The following is a 15,254-nucleotide window of genomic DNA, read 5'->3' on the forward strand; positions in this document are numbered from 1 at the left end:
TCACTAAGCCTCATTTCTGTATCCATAGAAAGAAAATAATTATAGCATTATTTCAAAGGCTGATGTGCTACTTAAATGCCATAGCAAAGACAATACATGCTCATTAAATGTGCATATTAGTGGTTCAATGGACGTAAGCTTCCCATGGGCAGTCACCATGCCATTTTTCCCACCATCGTGATTCTGTCTTCAAAACCTGCACAGGATTTGTCACAGGTACTTGAAAAATATTAGCGGAGAATGAATGAGCAAATGCATTATTCTACTTCTCTTAATGAATAATCTTTCCCAAGACATTGGCTTTAGCTCTCTTCACTCTTTCCCTTGCTAATCTAACTTATTCCCTAATGATCTGTTGACCTTATTCATTCTTGAACTATCTCCTTCGCATAGATGACTGCTAAATCCAAACTAAAATCAACTTGGCCCCTTGTGATCTACAGATCCAAACGTGTTGTCTTTTAGACAGTTCCCAAAAGAACTTTCCCAAAGACATTACTTTGAGACCTTAACTCCCAATACTTAAAAAAGAATGATTGTCTCCCCTTAATCTGTATTATTCACTCATATGTATTCACTTATTGTATATTTTATGTATTTTATTATACATATATATTTGGAATGACCTCTAAAGAGTTCTACCTGCCTATTGTTTATTAGCCTTAAAATATTCCCACTTGCAACACGTTCTTCTTCTTCTTTTTTTTTTTTTTTTTTGAGACGGAGTCTCGCTCTGTTGCCCAGGCTGGAGTGCTGTGGCCGGATCTCAGCTCACTGCAAGCTCCGCTTCCTGGATTCATGCCATTCTCCTGCCTCAGCCTCCCGAGTAGCTGGGACTACAAGCGCCCGCCACCTCGCCCGGCTAGATTTTTGTATTTTTTTTTTTTTTAGTAGAGACGGGGTTTCACCATGTTAGCCAGGATGGTCTCGATCTTCTGACCTCGCGATCTGCCCATCTCAGCCTCCCAAAGTGCTAGGATTACAGGCTTGAGTCACCGCGCCCGGCCAACACGTTCTTCTTACTAATGTGTAAACCTTAATGTTTTAGCAACCTCCACATTGCAACCAAAAATAATTATAATATTAATTTTTTTAAGTCCACACTCCTTCTGGGGCCTGTAAATTGACCCTTATTTTACTAGAAAACTTTTTTTTTGAGGCAGGGTCTTGCTCTGTCACCCAGGCTGGAGTGCAGTGGCACAATCATGGCTCACTGCAGTCTCGACCTCCTGGGTTCAAGCAATCCTCCTGTCTCTGCCTCCTGAGTAGCTGGGATCACAGGTGCATGCCACCATGCCTGGCTAATTAAAACATTTTTTGTAGGAATGGGGTCTTGGTATGTCGCCCAGGCTGGTCTCAAAGTCCTAGCCTCAAGTTGTCCTCCCTGCCTCAGCCTCCCAAGGTGTTAGGATTCCAGGTAACAGTCACCATGCCTAGCAGAAAACTTTCATTTATGTAAAAAATATTTCTTTATTAAGCAAGTAACATGTAGGTAAGTTTCTATTGTGAAAAATCATAGCTTAAGCAATACAGATGTATCAATGTCAAGGCAACATCTCCACTTCATTACTGCAGCTTTCCCCATTCTCACTGCTCTTTGACAAATTTATTTGGTTCCTATGATCAGTTTGGGATAAAGCTTTCCAGATCTTTTGCATACATTCACGAACATTTGCATATTTGATTTTTACTTAATGTAAATGGGGCCAAGCTGTATTTATTAATAGGAAGCTATATTTTTCCCCGTTATTAGTATATCCTGAAGGTGTGCTCATTTAGATCTTCCTCATCTAAAGAATTACTGCATCATATTCTCCAGTGTGGATACACCACAGCATGGACAGACCTCTATTAATGAATGCTTAAACACTACCTTGCTATGTTTATTTCCCATCCCTCTCATATGTGTGATCTCTTAACCAAATAAAAAAGCACATTTCAAACTTTTCTATCTTGACCTCTTTGTGCACGCCGTTCTTTTCCTATTCCTTTCAGTGAAACTTCTACTTATCCTCCAAAACTCAGCTCAAATGTTAACTCCATGTGCTGTCCATCGTGTTATGCTAAAAGTGATGTCTTACACCTCTTACTCTTCTTCCTTAATCATTCAAGGACAGACACTAAGGATTTTATACTCCCACAGAGCTAAACCTAGTGTCCTACATACAGTAAACTTGGAATCCGTGTATTGCCTAAATAAGGAAATGATTGCTAACCTTTTCTTATCTAATATGTATACACACACAGATTATAAGCACCTCCAAGGTGAAACATACTCCAATGAGCTTTGAATAATGTGCATGTGTTATGATTTGTATGCTGGTGCCATGGCAGCCATATTGTGGGCACGGACAAAGGCGGAGTATTTTTCCTTAAATATTGCACCGAAAGTGCCCGTTAGTCACTATAGGAAGCTACCACAAGGAAAGGAGGATGAACTTACCAGGATCTCCAAGAGGATTTAGAATTGGTGTGGATAATCCTAAAAGAGAAGGGAAAAGAAACTAATTGAGTGTTATCCTTTTTTTTTTTTTTTTTTTTTTTTTTTTTTTTTTTTTTGCCTGTCCAGGATCCCTTTTTCAGGAAAGAGAACTCTACTTTACAGTGAAGAACCTATTCCTTACCCCTTGAGTGGAATTGGCTTGCCCTATCCTGCTCCTCACGCAGACTATATGATAGCCAGAGTCCTCCATCTCCTAGCCACAGCAGCTTGTTCTAGGATGGTTATGAGACTCACATAGTACCAATCCAGGTGTTCCCTGAGACTTGAAATTAGCATACTGGGAGTAACAGTTCTCTCCTTTGATATAAGGTGTAAACACTATTTGGGCTTTGGATAGACACAAGCCATTTTTTCTGCAATGTGTAAAAAGTCTATCTGAGGCTGGGCATGGTGGCTCACACCTGTAATTACAACATTTTGGGAAGGCCGAGGCAAGAGGATCATTTGAGCCCAGGAGTTCAAGACTAGCTTGGCAACATGTAGAAATCATATCTCTACATAAATAAATAAATAAATAAATAAATAAATAAATAAATAAATAACCAGGTATGGTGATGCATGCCTGTGGTCTCAACTACTTGGAAAGCAGATGTAGGAGATCTACTAAGCCTGGGTGGTGAAGGCTGCAGTGAGCCATGATCACACCACTGCACTCCAGCCTGGATGAGAGTGAGAACTTCTCTCAAAAAAGAAAAAACAAAAAAGTCTATCTGAGAATAAACCCCAAAAAGGGGCCCAAGAAAAGAAGGTAAAGGCAGGGCACTTTAGCCACACGGAAAAATTCCAAATCTATTGTTTGGATCTCCATATTTAGTTGCTCCTTAAGCTTGTCTCCATCTGGACATCCTAGATATGTGAGTCTACAAATTCCCTCTTTATCTAAACTGGTTAGGTTTCTATGACCTGTAATGGAAAGAGACTCACAGAATTGCATAGGAGGTTTAATTAATTTTATATATTTCTTCTGACTCTATTTTCTTCCCATCTCTTTTTAGAGGATGCATGCTGATTAAATTCTCTAAATCTAATTGTTTAATCTCTGCTTTCTAACTCCCAAAATATTCACAGAGTGGAAATGTTTAATTTTGTGAAGGTATGCCAAAAATGATCTACAAAAATGGCTTAAAATTGGAGGCTGAATCTTATGCTAAAATGAATGGAAAGGAATAAAGAAACTGAGATGTGGTTTCTGCTGAACTGGTCTTTCGTCAGTTCTATTCAATTTGCAATAGTGAGAAGTGGGGCTAGGAATTTACGTATGTTGTGTTGAGTACCTACTCAGTTCAACTATGTCATGAAATTTACCTGTATCTTGTAGATATTGTTATCCTGATTTGAAAGATTGTTTTAAAAAAGCAAATGATTTTCAGAGTTTCATTCTTGCCCAAGGATTAGTCTTACCCTAGCTGTTAGGTATAGAAATGCAAGATTAGACCCCAGCTGTCTGAGTTCTCAACACTTCTCCACCATTCAGGATGTTATGCAATTAGGTTGGATATCGACTCTGTTCCCGAAGAGAACATTTCCAACTTTAGTCAACTGTCTTGAAGTTCATGGTTTGATCATTATTGTTTTGGAGGAAAACAAAGGCAATCACTTTCTAGGGAGTACATTGCTATAAAGAGAGTATAAAATTTGAATTTGGAGACATAAATTCTAGTTTCACTTTCACTAAAGAGCTCTGTGATTCTGAAGCTTAACTTTTCTATACCTCAGTTTCCTCCTTGGTCAAATAAAGGGAATGAGGGCCGATCATCTCTCAAGTCTGTTTCATCATTTTTCTCCTGGTAAGTGCTTTCCCAGCACCCTGTATTTTTCCTGTAGGAGATCATATCGTCCTATATTATGATTATATGCTAAATACAGTGATGTCTCGTTCAACTCAGTATTTCCCAATAGTGAGTCCAGTGTCTGGCAGATAGATCATCAATGAACATTTGTTGAATAAATAAATGAGACAATGAAGTCTATTTACTCTTGTGGACAAAATATTACTTCTGTGTATGTGTATTCTTTTTCTTTCACTGACCAAAGGAGTAAGCTTTGAAATTGAAGAAAATATCTAATTTTCTAATTTTGCTGATGAGAAGTAAAAATAGGTTAATGATAGTTTTGAGTGCTTCAACGTTCAATACATCAGTATGGATTTTACACAGGACATTTCTTTAACTAGAAGCGCAAGATAAGCAAGGAGTTAATGTAAATTTTAAAATAAGAGATGTATTTTAAAGTATAAAATGGTCATTTTAGATAACCTTTGTAATTCAACTTTTAAGGCTTGGTAACAGAGCCATCCTGGTGAACTTTCTATGTGAATGAAGTTTCCTTCATCAGCTTTTCCTATATTATTTCATCTTGGGGGGAAAAAGCAGTAGCTAAGCCAGAAACAAGCAGAATAACAACAACAAAAAAGTCTGTGGCGAAAGCAACAGAATTACTTTTTAATCTCTCCACTTGTGTTTGTGAAGGAGAAGTGAGCTATGTGGTTTTTTGTCTTTGTTTAGACATTGGACAATAAAAATCATAAAAACATATATTTTTGACATACTATTTTTTGGTGTTCTTTGGAATTTGGACCCTAATTAAAAAATATGTGTTTCCTAGCCCTTCTTACTGTGAAAATCCTTGGCAATATAAACAGATGCACTGGTTGGCTTTTAATTCTGACACCAGACTGTCTGAAATAATAGCACTAAGAAAGTGTGAATTCTTTCATTCCTGTAGCATCAATTATAAGTACTTAATTTCTTTATCTTCCTACTATGGACTATAGTACCAATCTGGTTTATTTTTACCTGGCTAAACATGGTGCACTTCAGAACCCCCTAGTTTATTCTGCACAAGAAGACAGAAACAAGCCACAAGTTTGAGTTATTTTCATACTCTGGGGCACATCACTGTAATTTAATAATTAAGATATTAAGCAGTGTTCTGAAAATTTCAATAATATAGACCCATAAGATGACAGAATTAGGATACTTGATAAGCAGTTTGAAAACACTGAATATTTCTCATAAAAGTTGATTCATCATTTGATAAATGAGCCAAGTTAATAGCTTACTAGCTCATCTTGGCCTTTCACAGTCAAGGATATTCATTTTTTTGTGTCCATCATTTTTTACACCTTGTAACCAATTTGCTGTCAGTGTTTTTAGCCTGTGACGTGACTGTGGTGACACTGACTTCTGTACATGGATGGGGTACCAAAAATGACATATAGGCCAAAAAATTTATCACTTCCTGGGAGTTGAGGTATTTTGGAAGAATTGCTAGAACGGATCTTCATAAATATTGCCATATTTCTACTTTAAAACTTCACTCTTTAGAGGTGTGTCTTTATATACTAGAGGCAAACATAAAATCAAAGAAAGGCAAATTATTGCTGGAACTCATGATAAACATAATGAAGAATGTGCTATGCTTCTCCAATTGTTTTCTTTCAAAGTCTGTCTTTGTATATGCATTCGTATTTTGAGATGTTTTCACCAGTCATTTTGATGCCTAACACTAAAGACGTTTATATCTCATTTGAAAATATGATGAAAAGAATTATTAGGGCTAAAATGTAATGGGATATGTGGTAGGAATTGTTAAGCCCTTTATTTCTATTATCACACTTGAATCCCCATAACATTGCTAAAGCTATTGTTGTTAGTATTTTTCTCATTTTAGAGGTAAGGAAGTTGAAATTTAATGACACCAAGTACCTGACCCAAGTTCACAGAGTCAGGAAGTGGTGGAAGCAAGGGCTTTAACCAAGTAGGGCCAGAGTGTTCAATCATGTCCTGCTGTTCCTAAACATTGTGGCTACTAAGGTACCTAATGGCTTACACACATGAGTCCATTTAATCCTTCCTAAAAACCATTAATGTTGAAAATATTATACCTATTTTACAAATGGAGAAACCGAAACTCTGATGAAGTAATTTGTTCAAGCTCACACAGTGTGTAAGTAGTAGAGATGGGCTTATAGCCAACATTTGCCTGATTCCAATAACCTGTGCTCAAAAGTTTCATTCTAAACTGTATAATAACATTTGTTTAGGCAATTAGAGTTTATTATCTTATCCTAGTAGGTGTCACTAACACAGTTCTTCTGTGTGCAATGGCTGACTACACTATCTTTGATGCCAGAAAGACTAGAGACAATTTCCTCATAAGGGTAAGGGCCAATGATGTGTACTGCTATCGTGACACATGTATAATAGGGATGAAAAGGAGTCTTGGAGGATATGTATTTCTACGGGTAAAAGCAGAGGCTGGGGATTGAGCTTCTGGAGTATCTTTCCAATCTTTTTTATATGACACATCATTTCATTCATATGCCTACAATTAATCTCCCCTAAAATCAAGTTGGCTCTGATAACATCTCTTTGGAAATGGTGGGAAAAACACATAGTGACATCCTCTTGATCTTTTTGCAAAAACACAGCTACGATTTTGTCAGTTTTTAAACTTTTTTTCCGATTTGTAGAAAATTTGTTTTTGTGGAACTAGATAATTGAGAATATGAAATCTCAGTGGCGCACAGGTCCCATGACCATGCTTTGGGGCAATTACTTGGACAAGCGTGATAGCTTCTAAGTTGTTTCCTGTTGTTCTTGGCCTCACCGCAATCCTTTCCAAAACTTCCCTCCTTCTCTGCTGCATTAGTAATGCAAAATGAAATTCATTGTGCCCATTATATCTGTTAAATGGTTTCCATTTTAACTTGAGAAAAATGTATTGACGTTCATGTGTTTGGCATGAAAAATGTGTATATCTATCGAAGATAGCAACTTGTCTGTTGGAATTACAGTGCATTATGTATAATGCTGCTTTTAGCTGTGCATGTACATTTCCTGGAATCTTATTGTGTCAGAGCTTGGAAAGTTTACACAAGCATTGGTAATCTAATTTTTGTCTGGTGGGTGGCTGTGGAAATATGGAGTATTTGAAAAAGCAAATGTCTTGGCCATCTGTGCCAGGGAGGGGTTTGGTGGCAGGGGTGTCTAGGCAGGTGGGTAAAAAACAACCATCAAAAAAAGGCTTTAAAAATTGCCCCAGGCCTAACCTAAATACTAATTTCCCAAGAGCAGAACGATATAACCGTTTTGTGACATGGTTTTTAGCACATTTCTGGTTATTCTTTTTAGGAGTTCTAATTGTAAGGTTGAGGAATCTGTTTTATCTTTCTCCTGCCTCTTAACGATAATCCTTCTCTAGACTATATTGTTTCCTGTGCCTTTTGTCTTCTGCAGACAAGAGTGTTTGGCTCATGAACATCTTGTTAAGGTCTGTTGAGGATTAGGGGCTGTGACACAATTTTCTTGCTGAGTCTTTTCATTGGGGATTTTTCAGCTGGTTTGTCTTGGAGGCCTTTGAAATGTCTTCTATCAAGCAATAATTTTCATTTTTCTTTGTTTTCCTTAAAATTGGGGTTGTATTTGGCTCAACTGTTCCTGGGGTCTAGGTAATGAATTGTATTATTTAATAGGCCAGTGTGAAATTCTGTGTGCAGCAGCTGCACTGCTCTCTGTCTTTCAGAGCTGCTTAAATCCCACTCACTGTGCTGCTGCTGAACTGTGATGTAGTTTTCGTTTTTTGGCTTTAAGTGTATTTCAGCCACACATCTAAAGCAAGGTTTCTTAATTTCTGCACTATCGTCATTTTGGACTGGAGAATTCTTTGTCGTGGGGGGCTGTGCTATGCATTCTGGGTTGGGTGGCAGCGTCCCTGGCCTCTGCCCACTTGATGTCAGCAGCAGCTTCTCCAATGTCTCCAGGTATTCCTAATGTCCCCTGGGGAGTGAAATCACCCTCAGTTGGGGATCACTGATCTAAAGCAAGGTTGAAAGACAAGGCTGGCATGATGTAAAGGAATTTCCATAAAAAGCACTGAACTCAAGCAATACAATGACAATTCTGAGAGAGCTTTGTGTCTTGGAGGACACGTGGAGGAACTGTATCACACATCCCTGGAGAAAATACTGTAATAATTGTCTATAGTTTCCTAGACTGAGTAACAGAGGAGGTAAGGGTCACCTTTTAACTGCTTTGCTTCTGATCTGCTAATTATCTCCTCACCCTGTGATGCCTTTCATCTCCCCTCTACGCAACTTGACTCACATATGGAAGATTCTAATTCTTCACAGACTTTCCACCTTAACTACTTTCCTAGCCTAACCTCCCTGCTCTTCGGTTTCCCCCACTGTTTTTCTTTGGCTCAAATGGGAACAAGGTGCCCATTATTTCTTTAATCCACTTCACCACCTAATAATTGCTGAGGACCAATTTTAACAAGATGCTTCCTTACTCTGTAATGCACTCCAGTAAGGAACTAATGTTTACCATGATGAGTATTCTCTGTTCCAAGTGAAAAGCTGAAACGCTGCCGACCACTGCAGTGTAGACTTTTTCATGTTTAATATTTTCTCAATGCCTCTTTGAGCGAGTTACATCTATTATATTTAATGGCAGTCTTATGGGCCTGTCAAAAGGGCATTCTATTTGCAACCAAAATATCAATTAAAATAACATGTAAATGAATGAAGTAATCAAATGCATCTGATGATAATATCAAGATTATTTTTAATTTTTTAATGCTGTGAAAGCTGTGGAGTAGACTAACAAATCTATTTGATCAATACATGGGATGTAAAAAGAAGAAGAGACAAGATTGACTGATGAATAAAATGAAACTGACACAAACAGGCTGACAGCCAGCTGTAAGTCTCTTTAGGGCAAATGCAATTAACTTAGAATAATAGACTCAAATTTGATGGTTAGAAATGCATTTTTATTAACAATCACAGGCTGAATCATTATGCTCTTATGAATAAAATGGTACTTATATTTTGTGCATGTGTGTGCATGCATATATAAATACATACACATATGTCTCTATGTATATATCCATGCCTCTCACGTTCCTATGTGCTCTGCTTACAATTTGGGTGGAAAAGTTGATTTTTAGAATAATGTACTTTAAAAAGGAAATTCATTCATAAATTGTCTTCAGGACTATAAATTCTGAATATTCCCCCAAATTATATATATAAAAATCATACTACTTATCTGGTGCTATTAGACATAAAGCCAGTGAGCCCTGGTCCCAGAACTGCTGGTCCTTAGGGGATTTGGAATTGCAATCAGGGATTTACAGATTTCATTTTGAAGAGGAGAAGTCATTACTAGAAACCTAAGCTCATTTCCTCTCCTTTAATAGCTATTTTAAATCATTCATTTAGAAAATACATTAACTATTTAGGGTGCTTGCAATGCGTTTCTCTTGGCGTTAAGTCTGCATTTTTAAAAGATTTTTTTTTCTAAAATTATTTCAAAAGAAGATGAGAATTAGAAAAAAACCAAATGAAATTTTGGTGATATAAAATTACTTTTGGATAGCATTTTCCTCTCTCATTGCCTAAGAGAAAACAACTTAAAACTTTAACAAAATATTAGACTATTAACAAACTCTTAATGTTTTAATGCTATGTAGAGTTAAAAAGTACATGATTCTTGGAAAATCACAAACTCGAATTTGAATATGATTAAGAAATAGCATATGGTCGATGGCCTCTTTAAATGAATTTGTTAATAACTTAAATAGAAAGCAGTTTTAATTCTGTACTACTTACTTAATATTGATGCCAACCTTAACTAGTAACTGGGTAATAAAGGGAAACGGTATTATAGTAAAAAATAAGTAACTTTAATTTCTACAAAGAATTCAGAATATGGATTCTTGCATAACATTTTTGCACACTGCTTTGTGTGTGTGTGTGTGTGTGTGTATATATATATATATATATATTCAAATGCAAAATAAAGCTCCCTGAGTTATGTAATTGCTATTCTTCAAAAGGACATCATGAAGGTTGACAATTTAAAATGTGCTCTTCCTGTCACCATCCAATTCTTTTGAATGTCTACTGATGGTGTTAAAAACAATCTCCGCAGAAGAGGGCTGCCATTGCCAATTTAGGACACTGGCTTTGTTATTAGCGTAGGCATATTAGATCATACTCTTGCTCTTCCTGCCCGCTTTGTTCTTTTGATATGGTAGGGAACTGAAATTGACAACAGTCTACATTTATATAATAACTTGCATTGTTAAATATATATATGCAGATAGACAGATAGAGAGTTCTTTTATCCCCAAAAGATATCAAAGTTCACTACACACCATAAAAAAAAAAAAACCCACAGATATATGCAGATGCTTCTGGGGTGAACCATAGCAACTATTTAAAAGCATAAAGTATTGACAGCCTTAAGATTCTTGGAATAGTACATCACCATTTTTAATTTTTGATATTTTTATCTCCTTAGAAAATTTCTGTTTTGTTCACCAGGAGGAAAGGATAAAGGTCACACTTCGTTACTTGAGCAACATGTCAGAAGCAGTTTGAACATAAGCTGGAAAGAAACTGTCTAAGTCTAAATGCTTGAACAACATTGCTGTTGTAAACACAAGACCAAGCATGCTGCTTGGTATCTCATCATTGTTCAATCCACTGGTCCACTGAAAAAACATAGAGTGAACTCAAAGTGGGGAGTGTGATCATTGGATGGGCATCACTATACACAGGGTTATCAGACTTGTCAAATAAAAACACGAGATGCGCAATTTAATTTGAAGTTCAGTTAAATAACGAATCAGTTGATAGTATAAGGATGTTCCATTGAAATACGAGGAACAATCTTGATAACTGAAACATATTTAAGGGGTTGTTGACAACAACCTACATTTATATAGCAATATGTGGGACACAATACTAAAAAAATTGTGGGCACTCTGTATTTAATCTGGCAATCCAAACTATGAAAGGAAGGCTTTGTGTATTCTTTACAAAGTAGACTATCATTGGGATAAAAAACATTTTTAGAGGGAAAAAAAACCAATAGAACTTTATTTTTTGTCACCCTTAAAATAACCCTACCATCTTAAATATTTGTAAATACGTTTTCTTCTTCACAGAATAGAAATAATATTATATTTAGACATGACTCTTTTTTCAATAATCCATAATTATAGGTTCTGGATGGAATATTCATGAACAATACAAGGCTCAGGGCATATCATAATAATCAGTGAGTGGTCGCCTATCTGTTTCCATGACTACCATGAAGGATAGTTACTTTTCTTTCTTTAGTTTATTTTCCTGAATGCCAATCATAGTACCAAGCACATGGTATGTTGTTTGAATGAATTTATTCTTGGCCATTGGATTGATTTTTCTTCTTTTTTCTAACTTTGGATGACTTCCCTCTTTTTTCAGACATAATGGTAGTTTTTCCTCTTTGGTTTTATTTCTATTTTGAGATATTCTTCAGGATATGCAGGGTGAAATTTGACACCCTCCTATCAGTAAGTTATAGGCAGTGTTTCTCTGGCAGTATTTCTTACAAGGATGAAAACAGAGGAGTTCTGAATGGCTGATGATGAGTCTTCTGGAGATGGAGAGAGTTAGTGAATAATTTTTTCAAAGCCCACGAGGAAAGCTGTATTATAGAAAGTTAACTGTGCTCTTGAGCACTTCATATGTATTCTTTATCATATAATATATATTATCTATTATATGAATTAGTTGAAAATTTTCTAGAGGAGTTTAAACATACAGGAATTTTTCTATATTATACCAATTTTTAAATCACATATCAATGTCACAACTCAATTCTATTAGAATTTTAACATATAACATTATATCTCTTTTAATCTTCAGAATTTATGACTCTAATAGAAAAAGGTAACTATTTTTACCCCAATCATCATTATTGTTGGTTTTGTTTCTACTGTATACATGCTATGAGCATTTGCCAATGCAATATAAAGCAAGTGGGACCAAGGTAAAAAAGAGAGTGAGAGAGAACCTAAAGGAAGATTCAAGGTTTCAAACACACAAAATAGGGTTATGGTCATCAAAAAATAAAATAGATATAAAAATATTCATGAAGCACTAAAATAATATTATAAGTTATTTTTTCTAAGTTTCTGTTTTCTGTAGTAAAGAGATGTGTATTCTTTTAGATGAGATCAATCATTTTATTAACAAATAAAGTATAATTTGATGCTACAATGATCAAAATAAAAGTCTAAACAGGTCAAATCAATCTATCTTTGTATTATTTGAAGGATAGGAAGGAGAGTGGTAAAGGAGATATGCTAACATTTATTGAGTATGTATTAAATTCAGACACTGTGCTAGACAATGAGAATAATGAACCATATTATTCTCTGTTCTGAAGTCTCTGACTCACAGTCTAATGGGAGAGACACGCGAGCAAGTAAATAATTGTAAAGCATGGTAATTATGTGCTGTAAAGACATAGTATATTGTATAGATATGATCCTATGTAGAATATCATCAACCTTCTAAATAGATTGCAAGAATGTCTTCACTGGAGAAATAATGTTCCAGTTCTGAAGGAGTTTATAAATGGAGTAAAAAAGTTTGAAAAGCATGCAATGTTGAGAGCAAAATTGCCAAAAAGTGTTAGGTTATGAAGCAGAATTAGAAGCACACTGGTTTGAACTGGAGTGAAGGGTTCAGGGTAGAAAGAATGCCAGGAAATGGAACTTGAAAAGTAGGCATAGCTCAGAACTTGGAGGCTCATACATTAAACAAAGGAGAATTTAAAACAGGGAAAATACGTAGTCAAATTTAGAAAGAGAATGCTGGCAGCAGATTGGAAGGGACAAGACTGGATTGGAAGAGCAATATTTAAGCTATTACAATCAATAGTAAAGACAAGAGTTAATTAAAGCTTAAACAAGATTTTCACTTGCTGTTGGAAATGGACAGGATAACCAGATTCAAGAGTTAATGAACAAAGGAACTCAGCAGCTCAACATATTGAAAAGTGGTGTTTAACCTGGTTAGTATAAAACAAGATAGTATTGAGTAGGCTACCATGTGTGATATGTTTGCCAATGGTGGCCTACATGACTCAACTGAAAGGAAATCAATTGAAAGGACTCACTGGATGGTAAATTTACTTACCAGGAAATGGGCTAAGAAGCTTTAAGACTGTTCCAATTGTCAACTTCACTGTCGTTTTATTTCCTAGGGAGTTATATCCCATTTGGCTAAAGAAAAACCAGAAGATCAGAGATATTAAATGTAGTATCGTAAGTTCATAGTGCTAGGAAATGATGGAGTGGAGGTCCCTACTCAAGTCCTTCTAACCACAAAGTCCCCGATCTTTTCTTTAAGGTATGCTTCCTGAGGTTGACTTCAGATAGATGTGGATGTACACTTGGACCAAGTTCTACATTAGGAACACTTTTAAGTGATTGATCTAGAAGTATGAAGTGAATCAAGAGCTTTGTGTCCTTAATATTTACTAACTAGTTTGAAGGGACAGAACTGGATTCATTCATTTATTCACAATTTATGTAGTGCCTTCTTTCTGATGGTAGTTATAATTTGAATTTGGAGCTACCTCAGGCTATAGTGTCTCGGGGGGGAACTATCATATTGTGCAAATGTGAGTATTGATTGGAATGCAGTTTAGGAGACAACTAACAGACGCTACCATTGCTGTGATCTCCGCATCATAAGAAAAAAAAAATAAGCACGATATAATTTTAATTTTTTCCTCACATCTTTCTCTTCTGATTAATCATTCTTTCCCCTCTCTCTTTTATGCCTGCCCCTTTAGGTCTAAGTAAAATTTTTTTTTTCTTAAAATATATCATTGCAGGTGCCCCTACTGTGAAAATGGAAAGAAATGTAATGTTTTGGTCACGGGAGAGCTGCCAATTCCACAGTACCAGCACAGTGAGAGTCATCCTTCATTTATTTCCCCCCTTCCCCTTTTTTAGATGTTGATGAGACATTAGTATGGCGCGAAGCCTGTTTGCTCCTTGCTGCATTTATTTTGTTAAGATTAGAGTTGCTAAGATACGGTAGTTATTTCAAATTGTAATCACCGATGCCAGTGGTCATAAAATAAAGTACTGAAATTCCTTTATTGCTAACATTAATAAAAAAAATTCTTGAGGGGGCAAGGGAATTTTCTGGCAAAAAAGGAACAGTACTCCAAGTGGCCTCTGTTATAGCACATAATTAGATCCACTAGCCTAGCTGGTATTGAGCTATTTTTGGTGTAAAATCCAGAGAGAAGTTCTGGCTTTGAGTTGTTTATTAAGTTATTCTTTTAAAATAAAGGGTGTGGTCAGGTTGTGCAAATTTTACATCCATTCTTCTATTTAGTTGTTTAAGCCAGGGGATTTATTTTTCAGCCTGTTGCTAGATATTGTTCTCTGTTCAATAAATATTTTGAAGGATTTGGAGTTTTTAACATTTTCTCACAACTTCTTGAGTTGGGCCTATTAATTCTTCTCATCTTGTGCTGCTGAAGCACCAAATCTCTCTTGTTCCATTGATTAATTCTACTTTCTTAGGATATAAGTTGTAACTTGTAATTTTACTGTTGCCAGTGACATTTTTTTAGGTAATTGAGAAGTCATGCCCTGTGTTTTTATTGTTATTGACAATATTCTATATTTTTCTTTATAATGAATCACACACATACACACACACACACAAAACCTCAGAATGATTTCCAACTAGATTTAAATCAACTCCAGGACATTTCTTTGAGCTTGTAGGTAAATATTTTCAACTAATACTTAAAAGAAAAACCATTAAACTATTTGGGTGGAAAAATAGTCTCTGAGCAGCCAGTTTGGCAAAGGTTTGTTCAGCGAATGTGTGTAATTTCAAATTACACTATGTTTTTATTTCATAAAAATTTCCAGCTTC

General features: G+C 35.9%; 1 protein-coding gene across 2 annotated transcripts in view; it reads right to left on the reverse strand.

The window, feature by feature from the left end:
- The window catches only part of MDFIC2 (MyoD family inhibitor domain containing 2), a 117,175-nt gene that overhangs the window by 41,295 nt on the left and 60,626 nt on the right, over window positions 1-15,254 (reverse strand). Inside the window, exon 3 of one of the 2 annotated variants that reach the window (XM_030940467.1) lies at window positions 2,444-2,482. The exons of the other annotated variant lie outside the window; for it this stretch is intronic. Within the exon in view, the coding sequence (XP_030796327.1) occupies window positions 2,444-2,482 (39 nt within the window). The remainder of the gene's footprint in view (window positions 1-2,443; window positions 2,483-15,254) is intronic. 2 annotated transcript variants of the gene reach the window in all.

The sequence above is a fragment of the Rhinopithecus roxellana genome, chromosome 1 (genome assembly GCF_007565055.1).
Source record: "Rhinopithecus roxellana isolate Shanxi Qingling chromosome 1, ASM756505v1, whole genome shotgun sequence".
NCBI lineage: Eukaryota > Metazoa > Chordata > Mammalia > Primates > Cercopithecidae > Rhinopithecus > Rhinopithecus roxellana.